Here is an 18,804-nt window from a genome sequence, read left to right as displayed (position 1 = left end):
TTGCTTATCAAGTTGCCAGTAGAGTTCTAGCAAAAGCTGTTTCTTAAAAGGAAATTTGGGACTTGGGGTAGATTTCACTAATACAGTTTATCTCTGTGTGTGTATGTTGAGATGTGTCTGTGTGTTTAAAAAACAGTGTTTAAATGTGTGAAACTTGGAAAACAAACAATATTCCATATGTGCAAAAGAATATAAAGAACATATATGTGAAGTCTGGGGGGTAGGAATACTCACATGCTGACCACTATGCTGAATAGAATACTGCCAAACCTCTAAAGCCCTGTGTGTGTCCCTCCCCACCCCCCACTCGTGCTTCTCCACTCTTCTTGATTTCAGTGTTTACTGTTCCCTAGATTTGCTTTCTGATCTCACCACCTAAGTGTGTATCATTAAACAACAGAAGTAGAATCATACTCAGTATTTTGTTTTGTTTTTTGATTTAGCTCTTTCCTTAACCAACTTTCTTTGTGAGACTGACCCTTGTTGGTACACATAGCTCTAGTTCATTTATTTTTAAAACTGTAGTTTTTGTTTAATAGTGAAATTTCACTAACTTGGTGAACAGGTTAAACAGCAGATTAGACACACCGAAAGAATTAGTGAACACAAATAGTAATTTTAAGAAATTACCCAGAATGCTTCAGAAAGGGGTACAAAGGGGGAAAAAATAAAAGAAAGGTTGAGAAACATGGAGGAAAGAATGAAAATTTCCCACAGAGGTCCAGTAGGGATTTGAGAAGCACAACAGCAACAACAAAACAGAAAAGGAGAGAGAATTGACATTCAGGGAAATAATGGCCAAAATTTTCCAGACTTAATAAAAGCCATAACTGCTCTTATTCAGTCCTGAGAAGGATAAATGTAACCTACGTCTAGGTACAACTCAGTTAAATTGCCAAACACCAAAACCAAAAAGAAAATCTTAAAATTAACTGTAGACAAAAACAATTACAACAGTTAGGGGGATAGCAGACTTTAGCAGACATAACAGTAAAAGTCACAAGACTATGGAATAATACCATCAAAGTGCTGGGGAGAAACAGCTTTTAACTAGAGTTCCATACTAATTAACCTATTTTCCAAGAGTGGTGGCAAAATGCACTTTCAAACAGAGACTTTGCTGAATGCTAGTGGACATGTCTTAGAAAGAAGGAAGGTGGGCCAAGAAGAAAGGAGGATGTAAAAAACAGTAATGGTGAATAAATTGGTAAGTGTGGGTAAATAAGTTTTGACTGTATGAAAAGAGGAAAGGTTAATGAGTTGAGTATTCACTTCAAGTAGTTGGAAAACAAAACAGTAATTTAAAAGGAGTTGAAGAAGAAATAATAAAAAGAAGAGCAGAATTTAGTGAAATAGGAAACAAAGAATCAACAAAACCAAAAGTTGGTCCTTTGAAAACGCTAATAAGTAGACAAGCCTATATAGGACTGAAAGAAGAGGTACAAATACAGATATTTGGAATGAAAAAGGAAGCATTCTGAAAAATTTTATGCCACTATATTTGAAAGAGTGGGTAAAATGAAAATTTTTTCTAAAAAGGCCAAGAATATCTAAGACAATTTGGAGGAAAAAGGAAAAGTAAAGGGGGAAGGAGAGAGAACAGAGGTGTTCACTGTATCAGATTTGAAGATTACTGTAAAATCCCAGTAGTTAAAACAGCATGGTAAAGACACAAGGCTAGTCAAATCAGTGAAACATAGCACAGATCTTAAGAAGAGACATCAGTATATATGAAAACTTTGTATGTGACTGAAGTCTCATAAATCAGTGGGAGGAAGAGTTCATTAAATGGTGGTAGGGAAATTAGCTAAACTTATGAGTAAAAAATGAAAGTAGATTTTCTGTGTTACGGTAACCAAAAATAAGTATGTGAAAAGCAAAATTTGAGAACTTGTAGAATAAAATACAGGAAAATATCTTTATAAAATGAGGGTAGGAAAGAATATATAAACAAGAAAGGTACCAATCTTAAAGGAAAAGATGAATATTTCATCTCAAAACATTAACCAACAGAAGACTGGCACCCTGCAATCAATTAGAAAGACAACGGAAAAATAGACAAAAGATAAGATAGGTAGTTTACAGAAAGGAAAAAAGAAAAAAATAAGTTCAACTTCATCAAACAAAAAAAATGAAAAACTAAAACCACATTGAGATATGTCACACTCATCTGTCTGACATCACCAAGAGCTGATAAGGATGTGGTGCAATGAGTTGAGAGTGTACATTTTTACAACCACTTTGGTGACTCATTTGGGCAATATCCAGGAAAATTGAAGGTAACTCATAGCCATGAGCTGCACAATATCTTATGTATTCCTTTAAGAAACTCTTAGCCATGTACACAAGAAGACACCTTTGTGATCGCCAAGAAAGTGGTGGTAACAATCTAAATGTCCCTTTGCGGAGACTAGATAAATACATTTTGGTATGTTTATGCATTGAAATATGCCATATACTTTACATAAATTGACTAGATTTATCTTTCAGTTGAAAGTTCCTTCATCCTGGTTTAGTGTTTGTGCTAAAAGTTAATACTATTCCCCAAGCATTCCCCTTTCTTCTCCTGGGCACACAGCAGGGTTGTACTTTTCCCACCCCCTTTGAAGTTAGGTAAAGTCCTGTGACTTGCCTTGGTCAACCAAATGTGACAAAGGTGACGTGTGTTACTTTGAAGGAAGAGTCTTAAGAACCAGGACACAGGTCACTTCTCATTGCTGCTGTAACTGAGAAAACCCATAGCAATACAAAGCCTCTGTCACTTGGATCCTTGTGTGATACAATGTATGAATACTGTGTATTCACAGGGAACACAAAAAATAAACATGTGCTGTGGAAAGGGAGAATGGGGGCTGTTACTGCAGCCTAAGCTATGACTGCAGTATTATTTTAATTTTTTTAACGTTTATTTATTATTGAGAGACAGAGACAGAGCATGAGCATGGGAGGAACAGAGAAAGAGGGAGACACAGAATCCGAAGCAGGCTCCAGGCTCTGAGCTGTTAGCACAGAGCCTGACATGGGGCTCGAACTCACAAACCGTGAGATCATGACCTGAGCCAAAGTCGGATGCTTAACAGACTGAGCCACCCAGGTGCCTCAGACTACAGTATTATTTTATGTCTCAACTCAATTACTGTGCATCTTCTGCCACTTCCTTAAGTTCTGCCTTCCAAATCACGCAATACTTCCCCTTTTCCATGAGATAGAGGTACCATGACTTAGCCTCCAAATACAGTCCTTTCTTGTCTTTCCAAAGTCACAGGGAACTTCTTTCGGAGCCCCCTCCTTCTCTGCCAGGAAACTGTACTCAGAGGTTATTTCTTGTTGCTTAGAGTGTTTTTGCTTGTTGCTTTGGAGTTAAGCTTGATAGTCAAGGGATTTATCACCAAAAATTCATCCTCTCTCCCTTCCTCCTTTCCCTTCTCCCTTTTTTAATCTGTGGATGGCTTCCTCTGCAGAAAACAAAGCAATTAGTGAAGCTGTGTAAGATGAGGACTCAAGTCAGGCATGCCCAACTTTGGAAAATAAATGCAATGCATCGTGCAGAATGTATGTTTAAGATTATTTACTCTACATCATTATAAAGGTAGAACGTTTTGGTATGGTGGTAGTCTACTGCTTACCCTCTCTCTTCAGAGAGTATGTAATATACTGAAAAGTATAGTATATATCTAATGAAAAATTGTCTTTTTGCTAACCTATTTTTAAATTATGTAAATAAAGTAAGTTACAGACCTTGAATGTAAGTAGCTGGGTTTAATTGTAGATTTGGTTTAAATAATAAATTACATTAAAACCCCAACACTAGTAAATGCACAGAAAAGGTCCCAGGGGGACTTAAAAGGCCCTGACCTTTTATCGTACTCGTCTCAGAGAATCTATATCCATCTTTCTTTCTTTTCTTTTCTTTTCTTTTCTTTTCTTTTCTTTTCTTTTCTTTTCTTTTCTTTTCTTTCTTTCTTTCTTTCTTTCTTTCTCTTTCTTTCTTTCTTTCCTTCTTTTCTCCCTTCCTTCCTTCCTTCCTTCCTTTCTTATTTTAGGTTTTGTGGGTTTTTTAAGTAATCTCTACACCCAACATGGGGCTCTCATAACCCTGAGATCAAGAGTCACATGCTCCACCAATTGAGCCAGCCAGGTTCCCCATATTTCATTTTTAGACAGCTGTCATTTTGTGGAAGCCCTTTACTTTTATAAGTGAGCAGATTGGTATGGATTTGAAGTAGAGAGAGACTCAAAATCAAAACAGAGCTGGTTCAAAATATAGCAGTTCATGAACAAAGAGAAGAGCATTATGTGTTGAAATGTTCAGAATAGTAAACAAACAAAAAAGGGAAACGAGTCCTGGCTGAGGGCAGCTGTGTATTCTGAAAAGGTATTGGTACCATTTCCTAGATCATCTTCCTGCTTTATGAATTTTAAAACAATCTATTATATCATGTTTCTCCAAACAAATTTATTATATTTACCAAGTGCAATAAATATCTACAGTTTAGAGTATACTAATAAAACAAGTGCCTGTGTATTCACCACCACCTAGCTTAAGAACACAACAAGACCAGTACTTTTGAAGCCCCTCCAAGATTTCATCTTGGAAATGAAATCAATTAATGTTTGGACCCACTGGTAGGACGCCCTGCAAGATTTCATCCCCCGTTCCCAGACACATTATACTGAGTTTGATATAATAATTCCCTGGATTTCCTTTTTAGTTTTATGTGTGTGTGTGTGTGTGTGTATGTATATATATATATATATATATATATATATATCTCCATCCTAAACAAAGTGTATTTCTAGTTTTGCCTTTTTAGAAAACTGTATAAATGAACTCATATTCTGTGTTTTTCTTGTGCCTCGCTTTTTTCACTTGACATTATGTGTTTTGTTTTTTGAGTTTTTAGTTTTTTTAGAAGTCACGTTTTTTTATGAAGCAACATTATGGTTTTTGATTCATCTATTTGTATATAGCTATAGTTCACTGAGGTCAATTACTGTGTAGTTTCCTATTATAGTAATATTTTCAAATGTATTTATCCATTCTGTGTTTTATGCAGTATCATATTTCTTTATAGTAAAATACTTCAGGGTTAATTATTACATGCTGTTTGGTTTGTTCCAATCTTAGGTTCAACTTTTTGTCTTGAAGCTATTTGGCATGGAAAGTGTGTTCATGTCTTGAGATAATCAAGATGTTCTAATTTCCCTTTTATCATTGATTTGAGATTGTAATTAATTTTGTTCATTGCACACTATCAGGATATATTTGGCTTCTCTTATCTTGATGCTGAATCTTGTGTTGCACTCACAGTTCCCATGGAGAATGTTGCAACAATTGCTGATTGTGCCAGTGTGATTGAAGGAGTCAGCCGGAGCCGAAATGCCTTGCTGAATGGGGACACCAAGAATTATGATTGGGACTCTGGCTATACGTGTCATCAGCTAGGAAGTGGTGCAATTGTGGTTCAACTGGCACAGCCGTACATGATCGGGTCGATACGGTAAGGAGATTCCTTTTCATTCATTACTTTTAAAATGGAAGACACATGTGCAAATTCTGTTTTAGAACAATGATGATACCATTAACTTCAGTGAAGATACATTTCTGTTCTGTGCTCTAAATATTGAAGGGGGAACAGAGAGAGATACAGGGTGCTTGTTTGGGTCTTCTGGTGGGAGGATACACCAAGATTAGACTTGCAGAGAGACTAGAGTAGAGGCTCTCCCTGGGTACGGCTCACCTCCTTTTTTAAAAAATGTTTATTTATTTTGAGAGAGAGCATGAGAAGGGGAGGGGCAGAGAGAGAGAGAGAAAGAGAGAGAGAGAGAATCCCAAGCAGGTTCTGCACTGTCAGCTCAGAGCCAGATGCAGGGCTCAATCCTATGAACATTGAGATCATGACCTGAGCCAAAATCAAGAGTCGGAAGCTTAACTGACTGAGCCACCCAGGCCTCTGGCTCACTTCCTTCTTAAGTCTGTTTGAGTTGGTTAGGGGCTTAGAGGATAATTCAAGAGAGGTTATGTAGAATCAAAACTAATTTTCAACTTCAATAAATGGCTTTACATATGAACCAAACAAATGTGAGTATGAGACCTGGTACTAAAAAAAAAAAAAAAAAAATCTTCTTAATGAAAAATCTGGGCTTGGGGTGGTTGTTTTCATTTTGTTTTGTTCTGTTTTGCTTTGTTTTTTAAGAAAGGAACTTTAACCCAACATTGTTTGACATATAGGCTCATATAATTTTAAAACGCGAGACTAATGATATCCCCTAGAGAATATACTTCAGTTCAAGAGAGCCATCTGGGTGTTGAATAGGCTGCCCTTTTTGCTTTTTTTATGAAGGTTCTAACAAGGCCTCTGAAAGACTAATATATACATATTTGTGTTACATATTTATATTTATGTTTAGCAGTAGTTAAGGTATCTTACATGATAACCCACATGGAGATGTGGGTGGGACAGGACTGCCTCCCCCCCCCCCGCCCTGCCCCATCACTGTCTACCACATTTGCCTTGTTGTTTTCTGTTCTCATTGTAAAGTCAGCGTATATAAAGAGAGAAATAGCACCAAAAAAATAAGGTAGTAGGATTCTAACAGGCAAAGGTTTATTGATGTTAAGGCTAATAACCACAGAGGTTACTGCAGCTTGCCAAGTCCCCAGGGACCTCCTGACGAGTGATGCTGGATTTCTGGGAGAATTCTGACTGTGGATTTCTTCATTTAAATTGTTAACCTCTTTTCATAAAGGGCTACATACAGGTTGCGTAACATAGGCAGCAATTCACACAGATAGAGAAGCACTGCAGACCAGACAAACCCACTTTGTGCTTAGGAAGGGGGAAGAGAAGCCACAGTCAGTCTGGACAAGCTACCAGTGCAAATAAACTTCTGTCAGATAGCAAACAACATCCCTGTCCTTCCTTTTTTCTCAGCTGTGGGTGTGAAGTAAAGCAGTCATAGGCCATCTATTTAATAAGCCATTCTAGAATTTTTGTCATTGATGGTGTGAAACTTACCCAAATGTTTCCCGTTACAATCTATTCCTCTTCGCTTTAAAAATCTGGGGAACAGTTGTCCTTCTCCGGTCACTGGCACTCCTTATAGTCTTCACAGTCTCTTGAAGATTACCAATCGTGGCTCTGAGATTACATCTGCAATTTCTTTCAGCAGGCGTGGGGTGTAACTCACCGGAGCTAGGAGACTTGGAGTCATTTAAATTGACTAGATACTCTCTTTCTTTCACCTCACCTATTTGGGGCTCCAATTTTCCCTTTTTTTACGTTGTTCTGCCATTTCTAATTTGAAGACCAGTCTTCTCGCCAATGAAGATGGAAGCAAACTGGCAGCTTAGTGGCTCTTCCCACTCTCTTGTAATGTTCCCTGTGTTCTACCCGCTTACCTGGTACTCCACCTCCGCCCCCAACAATGTTACACATGCATCTCACACGGACACGCCGGAAATGGAATTCCGTTATCCTCCCTTCCCCTGCTCAAGTCACCTTGAGATTTCCCTCAGCTCATTCAGTGGTACCACCCATCTATCCGTAGACTGCACTAAAAGTACGGCAATCTTCCTGAATTTACTCCTCTCCCTCACCTCTCCTCTTCAACCAGTTCTGTCAGTACTGGCTCCTACATATCTCAAAGCCTTCCACCCTTCCCCACGCCCACTGCAGTTGTACCTTTGTAGTTTCTCCTCTCTGCCTGGTCTTCCAGACCTCCATCTGGCCCTTCCTTCCCCACCTGCAGCCAACTCCCCACCCCAGATCTGACGCGGTCACGGCCCTTCGGGAGAAAGTTCAGACGAAGGCATTTAAGAACAATCTGACTTGCTTCTGTCTACACAGCCTTGTCCTGCGCTTCTCCACCCACCCCTACACGAGCCCGTCTTAGCCTGTCCAGCTTCCTGCAGTTTTGCACATGCCACCCCTCTCTCACCTCTATGCCTTCAACTCTTTGAACGTGCTGTTCCATTGCTAGTGTCTCTCACTGCTTTCTCCTCACCCCTTTCTACCCAGCTCTTACTCCCCCTTCAAGACTCTGTTCCTTTGGGAATGCTACCCTAACTGCCCATCATCTCCTGGGCTGATCTAGACCCCCTTCTTCAGTGATCCCATTCATTCTCTATATATTCATTCCAATAGGGATTATATTTGTATTATAATCATTTACTTGCTGCCTCCTCACAGCCTCACCTGATATATAAAGCCTGTGGCAACTCACAATAAGCATCCCTGTCAGAGAAAATGTGTAGAAGGGGAAATTATAGCAGGTGCAGTAGGAGATCTAGAATTTTAGATCCAGCAGGAACACATGAGGTCACTGCCCAAGTGACAACTCAGAGTGAGACAAACAGGCTCTTTTTGTGACAAAGCCTCCTTGACCTCTGGCTCTACCCAGAGAATCAAAGATATTCAATCTGACTCCAGAAAAAGGTGTCACTGGGCTTAAAGCAAGAGAAAACAGTGCCTATTTGGTTTTCTTTAAACATGGAATGAAAATGGTTCCCCTGAACTAATTTTTCTTTCCATGACTCAGAGTGGCGATAATGAGCATGAACACAACCAAAGGTAGAATTGTCTATCTCAGCCTCCAAACTTCCTTAAGCCCAGCTATTGTTTTTGCAGTGAGAAAATCCATGCAATTGAAGCCCCATGTAACTGGCTGAGCACTCAAAGAGACACGTTTCTGTGAAACTAACATTATGTTGTTAGGATCTGCATTTGCCTCTTCTGTGACATTATTAAGAAGAAAGGGAGAGGGATTTCTTAACCACCGATGCCTGTGGACGATGCTGGGTATCTTGGCGGGCCATGGTTAGCAGCTGCTAATGTGCCCAGACAGACATTTATTGATAGGAAACTAGATCAGTGGCACCTCTTCGTGGGGGTAGGTAATTGACCAATGACAGGATGATTAGTCAGTGACATTTGACCCACAGCTTCTATTGCTTGTGATGACTGACTTGCTTTCCTAGTCACTGTATCTGAAAAAGCTCAATGATTCTGAATCGACACCCAGAGGGAGAGTGTTACAGAACTGAGTAACTAACACTTTCCCCGTCTAGGAGATAGGAGATCTGGCAATCCTGGAAACTCTTCCTCTAGGAAAGGAAGCCCAGTCACATGGTACATTGGCTTTAAAAATTCAGGTTTCTTTGTGGATGGTGACTAGGAAGGCAAAGGACTCAAACATGAATTGTCTTAATCACTGTGATCTTTTTTCCTAAGGGAGGATGTAAGTGTTTTATGGATAGAGATGTCTTTTGTTTGTCTGTTTTCATCCTCAGAAATCATTTCTTCCTTTCCTGAGCATTTAGCTGTAGGCAGGCAGGCAGGCAGAGCCGCCTTCTTTGCCTGGTGATGCTTGCTCCTAACCACAGTCCTCGGAAACCTAATTCTGCTAGTGTGTCTGGTACCAGTACCTTGTGGTATCCTGGAGAGGCTGATCGTGAAACATGACCCCTGACCATCCCTCCTCCCCCCCATTTTCTTTCATTCATTTAGCAAACATTTATTGAGCCTTCTACTGTGTTCCAGGCACTGTTCTCAGCCATGGGGATAGAGCATCGAATAACGAAAACAAACATCGATGCTGTCATAGAACTGACATTCTTGTCAGGGGGAGATAAACAGTAAACAACACTGTAATATGTCAGATTTTTCGAAGTGCCACGGAGCAATCAGGAGGGAGGACTAGCAGGTAGAAACAGTGCAGTGTTAGATGCAGTGGTCAGGGAAGGCCTGTGCAGAGCCCGAAGAAAGGGAAGAGCAAGCCATCTGGGGACCTAGGGGATGAGCATCACAGAGTGCCAAGGCCCCAAGAGGGAGCATGTCTGCCAGGTGGCAGGTGCAGTGAGGAGGCCAGTGTGACTAGAGCAGGGTGAGGGGGGCTGAGAGCAAGAGGCAAGGCGAGGGAGGTGACTTGGAGAGGCGACAGCCCTGAGATTTGTTGCCATTTGGTTTCTGTATTCAGTCACCAACTCCCAAAACCATCCCACCCACCACCCACACAGCCATCTCTGCATGCATTTCATTAGCACCACGAGAGGAGAGTTTTCTGGGCTGAGGAGAAGAGGGGTCTGGTGGGGAGGCCATCACGCCTTCAGAAGCGCCTTCCTTGCTCCTGACCTGCCTTTATCCAGCCAACTCCTGGAAGAGAAACCACAGAGGCGTCCAGTCCTTACAGCTCAACAGGAAACTTGCTCCCCAGCTCCCTCTTCTTTTTCTCTCTCCTAGGAGCCAGAGCAGGCAGTGTAACTGGGAAGTAAAGAAGCTTGGCTTTGTTGTTGCTAGGTTGTACAGGCACAGCCAGAGTTATTCATTGTCTATGAGAGAAAAAACTGCCTGCAATGTACCTTACGTGTGGGTAACTGAGTAGTAATTATATCATTTTCGTGCCCCTTTTAAACATTAAAATTTAAATAACAGGAAACCTTCAGAGGCCTGATCACATAAAAAGACCAGGGTAAAGTCATAATAACTAACCAAATCTACCTAATGTCTTAGTTTATAGTCCCTCTGTCACCTTAGTTTAAGACTTACTATCTTTCTACTTGCTAATCATGATATCTTTATCATTGTTTTCTGGCTGGTATGAGAATCACATATGCTGTGTATTACGTATGCCTGTCACTCAGTCTTTTTCAGCTAATCAGTGACAGCACTTTGTGGAAACCCTAATTATAAGATAGTCAATTGAATTAACAATTTTTACATTTGCCTGAAAATGATTGTTTTGTAATTGATATGTGCAATGCCGTAAGTAAAACGCCCCGAATGCTTTAACTAACAAACCTCATTGTGGGTGGGCTATCCAGAGATGACGCCGTGCATGTAGATGCCACTGCCCATAGTCTGTCTGAGTGCTGTGAGGATTAAGGAGTTAATGACACAAAAATAGTTAAGGTTCCTCAGTTGGAAAATGTTGTATGAATATAATATGTAAGGACAAGATGGGTCCAGCCCAAAGTATGTTCTTGGTGGGTATTCATGATCTCTTCAGTCTGTAGGGATGAGCCTCTTTTTATTTTACAATAGGGAAAAAAGTTCTACCGCTTATAGAAGTTAATGTGGTGCAGAATGTCCAAAGCATGAATCAGTTTCTCTCTTGCAGCTATTAAACATAGAGAAAATGAAGCAATAGCAAGTTGATCTCAAAAAAAAAAAAAAAAAAAAAAATTAGGTATGCCTCTATGGTCCTTATTCATCCCAGTGTATTTTTCTTTCTCTGGGAGCTGTCAAGCCCAGGCCCAGTTCAGCCGCCCTTTCATTATTGTGCGGCTACAACCAACTGTAGATTATCTCTTCCGTTTGTAAATTATGGAGACTCCTTTTCGACTGCTATTTTCCCTTCTTCCCACTGCTTACCACCCTGCCAGGCTATTGCTCATCCACTTCCCTCCCAAAGGATAGGCACAGAAAAGAAAAAGGAGAGGAATCACAAACCATTCAATTTCCTTTCCTATTTAATAGTTCCAAATGAAGCCTTGGTCGATAGGGTGGGGAGAGGAATTGAAGCTAATTACGCAAAAGATGTTTTGTAATTGTTTGAGTATTTTCGACATCTGTGCTGCCCTCGGTCTCTCATAGGAGCACGGTTAATATCCGGTTGAAGATAGTGATTTTATAGTACTGAGATGGACGTGGGTTCCTGGCGGTGGTTTCCAGGTGCCTAGTACAAGTACTCTGTGCTGTGAGTACTCAATAAACACTCATTGACTGAACTGACAGCATAGTATGTTAGTGCAGCGAAAGGGAGTTCTATCTATCAACTAAATTGGACATCATATTTGCTCAGTGTGTCTGATCTAAGTGTATGTGAGGAAACTGCTAAAGATTTGGCATCTCCAGCAAATGACTGAAATTAAGCTCCGGAGTCAGGTGCTCACATTAGCACAGGTAAGGGCACTCGCCTCACACGTTTCATGCCGCTTCCATTTCATTCTGTCTGAGTGCCGCACAGGCAAGCAGTACATCTATTTACATCAGGAGAGCCTTCTTTGCAACCTAGAGAGCTAGAAATTTCCTTTTTATAGTTTAAGGAATACAACAAACATCTAAATATATGACTCCTCTGGCTTGGATTAAGATTGCCTATAATTCTAGTCAAAATTGGAAAGATATTTTACAAAATTTGCTTCATATCAGTCATGCTGAGCATCTCTGTCACAGCCCTGAACCAAAGAATTCTTCCTTGTCTCACTGATCCATGATTTATTTACCAAGCGTTGTTTCTCTCTCAGCCTATCTGCCTTGCACTAAAGTCTTCTCTTATCACCCTCAGACCTCAGAACACTGGTTCCCAGAAAAACTGTTGAATAAAAAATTGTATGTGTGGTTCCCAGTAGACACTGGAGTCTGAGCTGGGTGAATGCTTAGGAGACTAGAAATCCTCGAGCCTAGAAACAGATAACAGAGTTTGGGGGCAAGGTAAATATGTCTCAGCCAGTTTCATCCTAGAGGTATTTCAAGACCAGAAAGTATTGCTATGGCAACTAAGTTGAATGTTAAAAATACAGGAGGGGCACTAGAATTCGGATGTTCTTCGGAAAAGCAGGAAAGGTTAAATGCCCCCAAAAAAGGAGAGAGAGAGAGAGAGAGAGAGAGAGAGAGAGAGAGAGAGACTGTGTGTGTATGTGTTTGATTTACCTCACATGTCAGCCATTTATTTCTCTTGAGTGATTAGAGAACTTGACAACTAGTCATCATAAAATATAGCTGGATACATGAAAAGAAAAATTTTTGTACTTTTCAAAGATTAACCCATCAAGAAGACATTTTTATAGGCGATATCAGCCCATTTGACCCAGTATTTCATGTACAAACATGCTTAATAATTATTCAGAATTTTTATTTAAGACACTTCGAAGGGGCGCCTGGGTGGCTCAGTTGGTTGAGTGTCCGACTTCAGCTCAGGTCCTGATCTCGCCGTTTGTGAGTTCGAGCCCCGCATCAGGCATTGTGCTGACAGCTTGGAGCCTGGAGCCTGCTTCAGATTCTGTGTCTCCCACTCTCTCTGTCCCTCCCCCACTCACACTCTGTCTGTCCTTCAAAAATAAATAAACATTAAAAAAAAATTTTTAAGACACTCCTAAGAAAATCTTCAGAAACAACCACAAAACAAGTAATAAAATAGCAATAAATATATATTTGTAGTTACTTTGAATGTAAATGGACTAAATGCTCCAATCAAAAGACTTAGGATGACACCTACAGATTAAAAGTAAGGCAATAGAGGGGTGCCTGGGTGGCTCAGTTGGTTAAGCATCTGACTTCGGCTCTGGTCACGAGTTCACAGTTCATGGGTGCGAGCCCCACATCATGTTCTGTGCTGACAGCTCAGAGCCTGGAACCTGCTTCAGATTCTGTGTCTCCCTCTCTCTCTGCCCCTCCCTGGCTCATGCTCTCTCTCTCCCACTCTCAAAAACAATAAACATTTAAAAAAATTTTTTTTAATAAATGTAAGGAAATAGAGAAACATCTGTCATGCAAATGGATATCAAAAGAAAGCCAGAGTAGCAATACTTACATTGGACAAAATAGACTTTAAAACAAAGACTCTAATAATAGACAAAAAGGACATTATATAATAATAAAGGGGACAATCCAACAAGATCTAACAATTGTAAATATTTATGCACCCAACATAGAAGCTCTCAAATACATAAAACAGTTAACAAACATGAAAGAATTAATAATAGTACAATAAGAGTAGGGGGCTTTAACACCTCTTTACATCAATGAACAGATCATCTAAACAGAAAATCAACAGAGAAACAATGGCTTTGAATGACACACTGGACCAGATGGACTTAACAGATATATTCAGAACATTTCATCCTAAAGCACCAGAGTACACATTCTTTACAAGTACACATAGAAAATTCTCCAGGAAAGATAATATATTAGGCCATAAAATAAGCCTCAGTAAATTTAAGATCAAAGTCATACCATGCATCTTTGCTGACTACAACGCTATGAAACCAGAACCATAAGAAAAAGTCTGGATAGATCACAAATACATGGAGGTTAAATAACATGCTACTAAACAATGAATGGGTCAATCAGGAAATAAAGGGAGAAATTTTAAAAGCATGGAAATAAGTGAAAATGAAAACACAACTGTCCAGGGGTGCCTGGCTGACTCAGTCAAGAGAGCATGCAACTCTTAATCTCTGGGTCATGAGTTCAAGCCTGATGTTGGTTGTGGAGCCTACTTTAAAAAAAAAATTAAGAAAAGTAATTCATTGAGAAGACACAACCATCTAAAGCCTTTGGGATGCAGCAAAAGGGGATCTTAGAGGGAAGCTTATAGCAATACAGGCCTACCCTCAGGGAGCAAGAAAAATCTCAAACAGCCTAACTTTACACCTCAAAGGGCTAGAAAAAGAACAACAAACAAAACCTAACACCAGCAGAAGGAAGGAAATAATAAAGACTGGAAAAGAAATAAATGATATACAAACTTAAAAAAAAAAAGGGACACCTAAGTGGCTTAGTCAGTTGAGTGTCTAACTCTTGATTTTAGCTCAGGTCATGACCTCAGGGTTGTGGGATTAAGCCCTACATCAGGCTGTGTGCTGAGCATGGAGCCTGCTTGAGATTCTCTCTACCCCTCTCCCATTCATGCTCTCTCTAAAAATTAAAAAAAAAGAAAAAGAAAGAAAGAAACTAAAAAAAAAAAAAAAAAAAACAATAGAACAAATCAATGAAACCAGGAGCTAGTTCTTTGAAAATATCAATAAAATTGATAAATTTCTAGCCAGATTTATCAAGAAAAAAGAGAAAGGACTCAAATAAAATCATAAATGAGAGAGGAGAAATAACCAATACCACAAAAATACAAATAATTAGAAGATAATGTTATGAAAAATTATATGCCAACAAATTGGACAACCTAGAAGAAATAGATAAATTCCTAGAAACATAAACTGGCAAAACTGAAACAGGAAGAAATAGGAAATAACCAGCAAAGAAGCTAAATCAGTAATTGAGAAAGTCCCAACAAACAAAAGTTCAGAACCAGATGACTTGACAGGCAAATTCTACCAAACATTTAAGAAGAGTTAATACCTATTCTTCTCAAACTATTCCAAAAAAAAAGAAAAAGAAGGAAAACTTCCAAATTAAATCCATGAGGCCAGCATTATCTTGATACCAAACTGGATAAGGACACCACAAAAAAAAAAAAAGAGAACTACAGGCCAGTAGCTCTGATAAACACAGATGCAAAAATCCTCAATAAAATACTAGCAAACTGAACCCAACAATACATTAAAAGAAATCATCCCAATAAGTGGGATTTATTCCTGGGTTGCAAGGGTGGTTCAGTATTCACAGATCAATCAATGTGATACATCACAACCATAAGAGAAAAGATATGAACCATATGATTATTTTAATAGATGCAGTAAAAATATTTGACAATGTACGACATCCATTCATGATAAAATCCTTCAACAAAGTAGGTTTAGAGGGAACCTATCTCAGCATAATAAAAGCCATCTATGAAAAACCCACAGCTCACACCATCCTCAATGGGGAAAAACTGAGAGCCTTTCCCCTAAGGTCAGGAAAAAGTCAAGGATGTCCATTCTTACCACTTTTATTCAACATAGTACTGGCAGTCCTAGCCATGGCAATCAGACAACAAAAAGAAATAAAAGGCATCCAAACTGGTAAAGAAGTAAAACTTCCATTATTTGCAGATGACACGATACTGTGTATAGAAAACTCAAAACACACCAAAAATCTGCTAGAACTGATAAACGATAAACTTTCAGTAAAGTGTCAGAATACAAAATTTTTGTACAGAAATCTGTTGCATTTCTATACACCAATCATGGAGCAACAGAAAAAGAAATTAGGGAATTTATCCCATTTACAATTGCACCAAAAGTAATAAGATACCTAGAAATGAACCCAACCAAAGAAATGAAAGACCTATACTCTGAAAACTGTAAAACACAAAAATTGAAGATGACACAAAGAAATGGAAAGACATTCATGCTCATGAATCAGAAGAACAAATATTCTTAAAATGTCTATACTGCCCACAGCAATCTATACATTTAACATAATCCCTATCAAAGTACCAACAGTATTTTTCATAGAGCTAGAACAAACAATCCTAGAATTTCTATGGGACCACAAAAGACCCTGAATAGCCAAAGCAATTTTGAAAAAGAAAAGCAAAGCTGGAGGCATTACAATTCTGGACTTCAAGTTATGTTACAAAGCTGTAGTAATCAAAACAGTATGATACTGGCAAAAAATAGACACATAGATCAATGGAACAAATAGAAAAACCAAAAATGAACCCACAACAATATGGTTAACTAATCTTCAACAAAGCCGGAAAGAATATCCATTGGGGAAAGGACAGTCTCCTCAACAAATGGTGTTGGGAAAAGTGGACAGCAACATGCAAAAGAAAGAAACTGGACCACTTTCTTACACCATATACAAAAATAAATTCCAAATAGATTAAAGACTTAAATGTGAGGCCTAAAACCATAAAAATCCTCCAAGAGAACACAGGCAGTAACCTCTTTGACACTGGCTGTAGCAACTTCTTTCTAGATATGTCTCCTGAAGCAAGGTGAACAAAAGCAAAAATACAGTATTGGGACTACATCAAAATAGTTTATGTATAGTGAAGGGAACAATCAACAAAACTAAAGGCAGCCTATGGGATGGGAGAAGATATTTGCAAATGACATATTTAATAAAAGGTTGGTATCCATATTACATATATAAAGAATTTATAAAATTCAACACCCAAAAAACAAATAGCCCTATTAAAAAAATGGGCAGAAGACATGAACAGACATTTCTCCAAAGAAGACATACCGATAGCCAACAGACACATGAAAAAATGTTCATCATCACTTACCATCAGGGAAATCCAAATCAAAACCACAATGAGATATCACCTCCCACCTATCAGAACAGCTAAAATCAATAACGCAAAAAACAACAGGTGTTGGTGAGGATGTGGAGAAAAAGGAACACTGGTGCACTGTTGGTGGGAATGCAAACTGGTGCAGCCACTGTGGAAAACAGTATAGAGGTTCCTCAAAAAGTTAAAAATAAGATCTATCAGTCGCACTACTGGGTGTTTACTCAAAGAACACAAGAACACCAAGTTACACTAATTCAAAGGGATACATGCACACTGATGTTTACAGCAGCATTATTTATAATAGCCAAGATATGGAAACAGCCAAGTGTCCATTGATTGATGAATGGATAAAGAAGATGTGGTGTATATACACAATGGAATATTACTCACCTGTAAGAAAGAATGAAATCTCACCATTTGCAATGACATGGATGAAGCTAGAGAGTATAATGCTAAGTGAAAGAAGTCAGAGAAAGACAAATACCCTATGATTTTACTCATATGTGGTATTTAAGAAACAAAACAAATAAGCAATGGGAAAAAGAGAGAGAGAAACCAAGAAACAGATTCTTAACTCTAGAGAGTTAAGATTGGTTTACCACGGGGGGGGGGGGGGGTGAAACAGGTGATGGGGATTAAGGAGGCCATTTATTGTGATGAAGACACAGTGATGTATGAAACTGTTGAATCACTATATCGTACACCCTAAACTAATATAACACTGTATATTAACTGGATTTAAAAACTTAAAAAAAAATAAGACCCTCTAAAATGAATACTACTTCACCAGTAGTTTGTTAAACAGTCATTTTAAACACCAGAATCATTCACCTTGGAAGAGCAGATGAAAGGAAAGCATCAACCTACTCTTTATGTGGTTTCACTTTGGCAGATAATTTACACACTGCTCCCCCGACCTGGCCCCATAGGCCATACAGGGGCACAGAAATGCAACTTTTCTCATGAGAATTTACAGAAGCATAGAGCTTTCAGCAAATTGCCCAAAATTACTACAAATTTAATACATCAAATTGCTTAAGTATACCTTTTAAGTATTAAGTGAATAAAGCTATTCTTAACGCTGATGAAGGGTCACAGACATTTAAGGTTAATCCTTGAATTAATCCAATGCAGCAATCTACCTTTGAAAAAACCTCACTTCCTTAGATGCCCTTAAATCAGAGATTGTTTTTCCCCTAGGAGCCCAATTTTGTCACCTTGTTAAGTTGCTTTTGATGCATCTTGCTTGGTAGCACCTGATACTATGTACCTCTCTCTTTTTAAGCTTAGCCCTTTGTAAACTGGTAACCACAGAGGCATTTGATTGAAACATTCTGAACCAGCAGAAGGACTGAGATCAAGAAAAAATGCTTCCAACACCCCTTCTTGCCTCTCCCCTCTGCCCACCTCCATCCTTCTCCAAGGAAAAATGATTATGATGACAGGCTGGTTGGTGCCCCTCAGGGACTATTTTCAACAACTTTCCTGGATACTCAGGGGCTGAGATCCAGCTGAGGAATCTTTTTTGTCTTTCTGCTGTGTTGCATCTTTCAACAATGTATTAGATTCAGTATAAGGGGTATTGGTTACCTAGATAAATGCAGAGTATGCTTTTACTTCTCCCTGGATTTTCTTTCTTTCCCCCCTTAAGACCTCACAGTAGGATCCTCTTTCTTCCTTTTGCCTTATGCTATCTGAAACCATGTCCCGCAATGATTATGACATAAGCCGCCCTGCCACATTATTCTTTTACTGTAACTGAATACCAGTCTAGACTGTTGAGATGTTCCATACAGTTTAATGTTTAGAAATGGCTAATGGTCCTTTTACTTGCCATGTCTTACAGTAGCTCTGAAGCTTTAGTTGCTTCATTGTCTCCATGTAAGAGGTGAAGAA

General features: G+C 39.1%; 1 protein-coding gene across 2 annotated transcripts in view; it reads left to right on the top strand.

The window, feature by feature from the left end:
* BTBD9 (BTB domain containing 9) overlaps positions 1-18,804 on the top strand; it is a 414,698-nt gene that overhangs the window by 297,159 nt on the left and 98,735 nt on the right. For both annotated transcript variants that reach the window (XM_030315420.1, XM_030315421.1), the window contains exon 8: positions 5,312-5,501. In XM_030315420.1, coding sequence (XP_030171280.1) covers positions 5,312-5,501 — 190 coding nt within the window. The remainder of the gene's footprint in view (positions 1-5,311; positions 5,502-18,804) is intronic.

The sequence above is a fragment of the Lynx canadensis genome, chromosome B2 (assembly GCF_007474595.2).
Source record: "Lynx canadensis isolate LIC74 chromosome B2, mLynCan4.pri.v2, whole genome shotgun sequence".
In the NCBI taxonomy this organism is placed as follows: domain Eukaryota; kingdom Metazoa; phylum Chordata; class Mammalia; order Carnivora; family Felidae; genus Lynx; species Lynx canadensis.
Note: the sequence above shows the minus strand (reverse complement) of the source record. Positions and strands in the feature narration are given on the sequence as shown.